Source organism: Pygoscelis adeliae, unplaced genomic scaffold, assembly GCF_000699105.1.
Source record: "Pygoscelis adeliae isolate BGI_AS28 unplaced genomic scaffold, ASM69910v1 Scaffold206, whole genome shotgun sequence".
Classification (NCBI taxonomy): Eukaryota; Metazoa; Chordata; class Aves; order Sphenisciformes; family Spheniscidae; genus Pygoscelis; species Pygoscelis adeliae.
In genome coordinates, this window is record NW_008825052.1 from 399,913 (window position 1) to 408,623 (window position 8,711).

At 34.9% G+C, this 8,711-nt stretch overlaps 1 protein-coding gene across 1 annotated transcript in view; it reads left to right on the forward strand.

Annotated features, from left to right (window-relative positions):
- ARMC2 (armadillo repeat containing 2) overlaps nt 1–8,711 on the forward strand; it is a 73,078-nt gene that overhangs the window by 26,085 nt on the left and 38,282 nt on the right. Inside the window, exons 7-9 of the mRNA XM_009326397.1 lie at nt 604–674; nt 4,457–4,549; nt 7,486–7,661. Of these exons, the coding sequence (XP_009324672.1) occupies nt 604–674; nt 4,457–4,549; nt 7,486–7,661 (340 nt within the window). The remainder of the gene's footprint in view (nt 1–603; nt 675–4,456; nt 4,550–7,485; nt 7,662–8,711) is intronic.

Here is an 8,711-nt window from a genome sequence, read left to right on the forward strand (position 1 = left end):
AGCAGGAATTATGGCATTACTCACTGTTGCTTTACAAAGAAATGACAACATACGTGTTTCTTGTACTAACAGAACTAGTGACCACTACACCACTACTAGCAGTAGTTCACAGGCAGACCTGGAAATTCTAATATTTACATTAAAGGTTGCTAAAGTGTTTGTTTCTTTGAAAATTCTTCTCATTAAATCTTTTAAAAGTGTTAATTCTATCAGAAGAAATCACTGTCCTTGTGAGTGGATGAACTTACAGTTTTAAGCTAGTTGAGTTTATATTCAGTTAATGAAACTGATGATAAAATAAAAATTGGCTCTTGGTTCAGCTTTCAGTTTTATTGTACAAGTGGAAATGCTTTAGGTTTTGTGTTCCATAACGGTGACCTCTTGTGGTGTAAATATGTCAGTATTTCTGAAGGAGCTTTCTGTAATACGTACTGGAGGAAGTTGTATTTATATGTCATTTTTAATGAGCAGATTACCTACTAACTTAGTAAAATAGCTTATGATCTTTTCAATTAGTTATTAATATGCAGATCTCATACTGAGTACATGTGAAGAAAGAAGCATTCTGATATACTCTGTGTGTGTCTATACTGTATCTTTTAGTGACCAGATTAAAAAGCCCGGCAGAAGTTCATCATGGCCAAGGAGTACAGGCTGGAAGAGAAGAGTAACAGGTACTTCATAAGGCATTTCAATCTCCAGTCAAAAAATGTGAAATATAGTCAAATAGAAATAATCTAATTCTTGTGATTTGAAGATCTTTTTCTTCTTTATTCACTGACCAATATTTTTTGTTTTCTAGATGTATTGCGTTTTTTTACTGATGTTGGTAAAGAGAAACAATATTCAAGAAATCTTCACTCTAAAAATCTGTTGATATTTTCTCTCTTATTTTTCCCATATGTAGGCTTAAGAATTTGCCAATCCATTAACACCTTGTTTGCTCATCACTTTTTGTAAACTGGCATAGTTGCACAGGAACTAATAAAGTTACGCCAGGCTATATTAGCTGAAGATACAGATTCTGGATTGCCCTGTAGGGATGCATTTTGCTAATTTTACATAACAGATTTTAATTAAGGTTCCTTCATAGCTGGCACGTTTCATACATGGCATGTGCATATTTTAGAGTCTGGTATGGAAACTTGAAGTTTCTACTCTGCTATTATCATGCTTTATTACGATTTTTCTAGAACTGAGAAGTGCATTATTCTGGATCATTCTGGTGAAGGCTGTAATGTGCTCTGCTTTCATTTCCTTCAGAGGAGCTGAGAGTATTTACCATGTCATGGGAGTTAGTATTCTGTGGGGCTGTATTTTCTCTGTTTATAAGCCTTTTAATTTATTTGTGCTCTTTTATCGGTGCTATTGAAAAAAATCATATGTGTTATTAGGATCGTTTCTTTTTTTCACATTATGTAGCTTCCTTAGTTTGTGCATACTTCATCTTTAATCCCAGAATAAACAGTGGGATAGCAGTAGGAATTCTCAATCATTTCTTCTCTATAGTGGGGTCCTGGGGGGAGTGTTCATTTACAGATTATTTCTATTTTCTGATATGATTTGTGTTTATACTTTCACATTTTAGAGAGGAGGTAGATTGTTTTAATATTGATAGATTCGTAGCCACTCAGTATTCCGTGAGAAGGCTAAACATGATAAGTCAGGCATACACAGCTTTTGAAAGCTCAGTGTTGCTAAGGCTCTTGTATTTACATGCTAAAAACAGCAACCAATAAATGTAGACTGATTAGTGATTTTTTTTTTGACTAGAACGCAAAGCTGTTGTTAAGACCTATGAAAAACTGAGACAATGAACTTCAACTTGCTGAATTCTTTTGCTTTAGTATTTTTGCTGTTGAATTGTGATTCGCTCAATCAGAAGGTTCAGGACAGCTTCTGCAATATTTTAAATACAACTAGTGCCGTAACTTTTCATCAGCACCTTAAAAATCTCCCAGGACTGAGACACATGCAAGTTTACAATTTATTAATGTTGCTTTTCTTTATAATCATGTATTTCCTGTTCATTCTTATTGCTAGGACTAATATTGTTTAGTAAAAGCTGATTATCTTTATTTTTCCTAGTTACAAGAGATATTTGTTTAAAAAAATTATGCCATTATGACTTTTAGGTTGCTATATTTTTCTGATGAATGTGAGACAACTGCAGCAGAGTGGCACAAAACATCAGTTCTTTTTGTTCTGAACTAAAAATTGAACGGCTTTGTTAATTTTTTTTCTACTGAGAAGTTTGTTCATATCTGAAAATGCGTACATGAACTATTCTATTTCTTGCTTAACTTTGTTAAGCGTGTGTGTAGTTAGAAAGTCAGTCCCATCTTTCAGTTTAAGAGAGGTAGCTACAAATTGGAAAGAAAAGAAATAATTGAGTCGATATGTGGGTTTTGTGGCAGGAAGGAACAGTGCAAACTATTCTAGTGTTCTCATTTCAGCTGTGCTCTTACATTATCCGGAGCAGAACTTTCACTTCATTGCAAATGCTGCATAGCGTTTTATTAATTAAGCTACTGCTCTATCTAAATAAGACTATTAACTCATTTGATCTAGAAAATAGAGAAGGTCTGCAAAATAAGTAATAATAATATTACCTAATAACATGTACTTATACTAATATGTATATCTGCACACAACAAGATATAGTTATTGTAATAACATACTTACCAGTATATTACTTATGAAATAGCAGCATTTTTGTATAATCTGTTGAAATAGATATAATTGATAGATTCATTCTGTGTAAAATATAGATAGACAGTTAAAGTTAATACAGATACACAAAAAGAGTCTGGATTTTTTTTTTTAAAGAGCAAGCTTTTAAAATAGGAAGTTTTTAATTGTTTCGCTGTTCGAAGTAGTGCTCAGTAGACAGTCATTTTTTTAAGGTCTGAGATACTATTCTCATGATGCAAACCTCTCAATGTCAGTGTTCTCATGTAGTACAGTATTTTTTGTGTTTGATAATGATTATGTTAAGAATTTACATTGTCATTTAAATGCAAGAGCTAGTAATGAACGGTAGGAGACACTTTCTGACAAATCTGTCACTTAAAAAAAACGCATACTAGTCTTAATGGCTTTCTTCATGTTATTTGGTGGAGTCGTGTGACTTTTATTTCCCTATTTAAAAGGAAAAAACCCAACAAGCCAAACCCCATCTTTATAACAACAACTTTGGTTGCCTGCAAAATAAGGAGCTTAACCTAATCTTGAACTCCAAAAATATGCCTACATGCACCTTGTAAGCAATTGTTAGATCCTTTAAAACTCAAGTTGTGCAGAAACTCTGGCTCTCCAGCTGTAGTGGGCCAATAGTCAAGACCAGAATTCTGTCACTTCACATAGTGCCAGGTGAACGTGAAAAGGATGTTCAGCAAGTCGGAATAATTCCCACTGATAATGCATCCGTATGAAAGTCAATTCTGGAATCCATTTTTTAATAAACCATGTTTCCCCAACTCCCTTGTCCAATCTGAAAACAGATCCATGCTCCCAGTCTTGTTTCCAGCAGAATTCCAGACCGCTGATCTTTTCTTCTACCAATTTTTAACTTGATGTCTGCTGATAGACTTTTTTTGTCTTTTCTTTTCGAAGCAAAGTATAAAAAAAGCTGAAGTATTTTTTAAAACTTCTCTTTGTGAAGTGGACAAGGTTTCTGATAATGAACAATAGCTCTTTCTGAGTCACTGTGGAGGAAATTGGTTGAGGGTGGCCAAAAAAACTGGGAGTTGGTTTCCTTCAAGGTTTCTGACATGTTTAATGGAGGCAAAATGTCTTTCAGATACCTGTAGTTTGCTACTCATTTCCCAAGATGCTGTGTGAGAAATTGTTTAATGTAACAAAGAATAGGAGGGAAACATGCATTTTACAAAAATATAGCCCAGTCGTTCTCAAAACTAATTGCATGAAGTGGTTAGAATTGCTAGCAGGAGGTAATAAATAACAAGATTATTTTTCCCTAACTGACCAAAGAGTCAGTTAACCAAGCTTAGTGTAATATTGTGCATGTGTACTAGGTAAAATTGTACAATCCTAGAGGATTGTCAGTAGTATGGATATTTTTTAACACAGAATAAGCTGTCACTTGGACACAGAGCTGAAAATAGTAGGACATGTTGATGTAAAAGTAGTCATTACCTTCCAATTCAGCCATCAAATGAAACATTAATGTCAGCAGACAAAAGCAAATCTGGCTTTACAGTACAGCTTTACATATCAAAACATTTATCCATCTAGTTTTGTTTGAAACTTTTGGTTTTGAGAAAATGTAAATAAAAACAAAAGCTTGAATAGGTAGAATAACCCAGAATATAGCAAAATGTGACATTTTTGGATTTTTTTTCTGACTGATGAATAAAGTATTTGTAGCTATTTATTTGTGTAGAAGTTGAAACCTTCACTGAACGTGTGCTTTTGTTTTGAATGTATTTTGAAGGCTTAGAGGATGAAACAAGAATAAATGAATCAGAAGAGGAAGAAATCTTTTGGCATATAAAGATTCTACCAATTCTGCATGAACTAGAAAAAGGTGGGTAACACTGTTCTTGAAAGGGTGTATTTTCTGTACTATTTCCTGCAGGAAACACGGGACTCATTTGTGTTTACTTCAAAAGAATAACAGTAGTTGGACTATGTAGCCTTTTATGCTTTCACATGTTCAGTGACTTTGCAATGTAAAACTGGCCTGGGCAACTGTCTCTTGACCCTGCTTGAGCAGGGGGGTTGGACCAGATGATCTCCAGAGGTCCCTGCCAACCTCAACCATTCTGTGATTCTGTAAAAAAAATACTGGTTTAGAGAAGATCTTGTCTGATTAAATTACCTTATTTTAGACAACATAGCTCTGCCAGCTTAGCAGTCAGTGATGAGGCAATAATTTTACGAATAAAGTACTGCACAGATTAACTGTTTTAAGCATAGACTTTATTGAAGGTCTCAATTAATTTTAGAAAACTAAGGAAATCTTAATGAAAATTTTCCATTTGTGCTTAAAGTGTTAGATGTCTCAGAAAAGTATGTAATGACCCAGAATATTGAAGCAAAATTGAGTAAATTAAGTATGGCTTGAAAGATTGAACTCTGAAATCCATTTTAACATTTCATTCAAAAGGTTGTTTAGTTGCCTTCTATAGACATTATATTTCTTTGATTGGTGGGAATATAGAAAGTAGATTGGCTTTTACAAGTGGTTGAAAGTGAGTGTCAAATTAGGGGACTGATTCTGTTTTACGGGATCTTCTGCAGTGTTCATTATAGCATGGTACAGATTAGATTTTTTTTTTTTTGCATAATTTTGCAGATGTTGATGAGTATGAAACACCTATACAGTACTGAGTGATTCCCAAAATATATCATTATTTTTAAAAGACAGGATTCTCATTCCCACATCTGTGACTGATGTGTAGAAAAACAGTGATCAGGAAATTTGAAAACAGCTATGCAGCTTCACATTTTCCTTGCTTAATGCTGAGATTGTCAAATATGAGCCACTGAGTTAAAGTTTTGCATAGCGAGATGTTCTTTATAGGTAAGCAAAACATTATTTAGAGGTAAAATCTAATCATGTCTTTCCCTTGTCATGAATGTAACTAAGGAAAATCAATTTTCATGTCCCTTTTCCTCAGTCTTCACTTGATTTGGTTAGTGTGTTGGGGTTTTTTCAGCTTTTTTAAAAACTTGATTATGGCTTAGTTTTTCTAATAATAGATGAAATTATCTAATGATACCTTCTCACCAGTTGATTGAATGTAGTACTACAAAAACCTTGAAGTTAAGAGTTTTGCTGCTTCTTGAATATTCACACAGATTGTAACTGAATTGCATCATTACCTCCTGCAGCTGCGTGTTATATTGCTTTATTTAGGCTATTTACTGCACAATTGCAGTTTTTCCTATCAAAATGAATAATAGAATTCCATAATTTTAATGTTCTGAGTGGGTCTGTTGGTAATTCAATATTTTTTAATTTTGTGTGCAGCCACTTGCTCTGTACCTTTCAGCTAATTCCCTGCACATGCATTTAAGTCACATTTAGTTTTTTATATATAAATAGAAAAGCCTTTTTCTTCCCCTTTCTCCCTCAAAAATGTTTCCAGAAAACTTTCCATTCAAAAACAAACCTGAAGATTAACCTGGAACTTAATTATTGTCTAAAATCTTATGAAGATCATGCGCTTGAGATGATTGCTTTATGACAAAACCAAATAGAACCCCAAAGTCTCTTTTTCTAGAGGAGCAAATACTTTATTTTGTTACATTCCAGTACCCAAGGGAGGATAAGCTTCAAAAATGCCCCATGGGATGAGTGATGAATATTTTTTGTTGTTGTTAATTTTGATGAAATGGAGTGGAGACCTTTCAATTTTGGTTCCTCACCACTCCTGTTTCACTGCTTACTGGAGCAGAGGGTTTAGAATCATGCTAGATTTTGTTAAATTTTCTGTCATGATGGGAGTAGACATGGAATAGTCATTGCTGTTCCTTGAGTATGATGATTGCAAATTGAGAGCTTCCAGGCACTGCTCAGCATGAGAAGTGGGTCCTTGAATCTGCCTACAGGTTTGGGGCCTTAGATATAATGGTTTTTGTTGTAATTTCCTGTTCATATACATTTCATCACAAGTGCTTTGCCTCCTTGAATATGACTCTATTTCAGCTATGAAGTACATCCTGAGTAAATGCAGAGTTTATACAAGCAGTTTAAGTGGGTTTATATGGTGCTTTATTAGTGTCACCTTATAGACAAAAGCAAATGTAAGAAAAGAAAAAAAACCCTTCACTCTTGAATTTTAAAAATAGGCAAGACTTTTCCTTTTCCCTCTGAAGTAAGCATGTACATGATTCTGTTGTGTTGAGATGCAGATTTTGTAATAATTTAGTGCACATTTTATTTTTGTATTTTTTAAATAGTATCTGAGGGACTCAGGTTAGAAGGTAGATGACTTTTTTTTGTCAGTAGGCCAACAGTCCACTCAAATATATCTTGCATCTCTACTATGCATTGGAGAGTTCTAATGAGTTTTTACATTCACTTGTTCTTAATCCCAGCAAGATTTGATGTATTAGGTTATGTATACAGGCAGAAAAATATTCCTTAACTGTCTCTTTTTCACATGTAATGTTTGGTGGAGCTCTTTAAAGAATATATTTAGAGTCACAGTTTCCTGGTAGACATTTTGTCAATCTGATTATTAAGCATTAAAGGTGAGTTTCATTTTAGCTTTAGGTATTATTTTGGCTCTGTGATTTCTTGGCTTGAGTCTCTTCTTTTTGAAAGAGCAGAATAAAACTGTTTCTGAGGATCGCATTATCATTTTAAGAGATTTATTGGGCGCCTTATTTTTATTGTTGTGCAACCCATTCTTTATTTTGTTCTCCTGTGTCTTTGTCTATTGAGATGCTCTGGAAAAGGTGGCACTGATAATTATTTTTTATTTTTCTCTCCCTTCCCACCCCTTCAAGTAGAAGAAAATATAGAAAATCTTTGTCTGGCTTGCACCAAGCTCTATCAAGCATTGAATGAAGGAAATATGCTTGGAAAAAGATTTAAAAGAAGAAGTGTGCTTCTGAAGACATTATATAAACTTGTAGACGTTGATTCAGATCCACTTTGCTTGAAGCTGGCAAAGATTATTCTGGCTGTAAGTGTTTTAAAATGCTGTTTGGTAGAAGGTGAAGCTCAAAATCATGAATTACAATTTGCATTTAATTTTTCATTTCATACTTTTAAACTGTGTCTAAACTAACCCTTTCCTAAGCACAGTTTCTTGCCATATGGATACTAGTCTCCCATTCATCCAGATCGGCACTTGTTGGAGCCTATTTTTTGTGGAGAGATTACATCTGGGGGAGGAAGGAGGGACACAAAATAGGATAGCTGGTGTATGGTGGCAGGAATATTACTTAGGCATGGAAGAGAGTCCTAAGCTGGGATACACATGCAGGGATTTAAACAAAACAATAATTGAAAAAACTACACATGGAAATGAAGCTTAGTTTTTGAATAATATCTTGACCTTATTAAACACCTTTGTCTGAAAATACCAAAACAGGTTTTTTGGGATGTGAGTAAGTGTAATTATCTCTTTCTCTAGTATTTCTGGTTAAAACTCTCAATTAACTTGGTGCTTTTGAACCTATTGGTTCAGCTTCTACTGAGTATGTATGGGCAGTCACTGGTGAAAGGGTACCAGCTAGCATTGTGTTGTAGACATTTTAGTAATTAGTGTGTGTGTTGGGAGGGGTGTGTCCTCCTTTAAGGTAGTGTGTGTTATTTCAATCAGAAGATATAATTACATATTCAGATACTACATAGATGTTAAGTGGTGCTTATAAAAAAAAAAAAGTTCTGTTACAGACAGATGTCAAGGGCAACAAGAAACGATTCTATAGGTACGTCGGGGATAAAAGGAAGATGAGGGAAAATGTGGGCCCTCTCTGGAACGAAACGGGAGACCTGGTTACCCGGGATATGGAGAAGGCAGAGGTACTCAATGACTTTTTTGCCTCAGTCTTCACCAGCAAGTGCTCAAGCCCCACTGCCCAAGCCGCAGAAGGCAAAGGCGGGGACTGGGAGAATGAAGAGCTGCCCACTGTGGGAGAACATCAGGTTCAAGCCCCTCTAAGGCACCTGAAGGTGCACAAGTCCATGGGACCCGATGAGATCCATCTGCGGGTCCTGAAGGAACTGG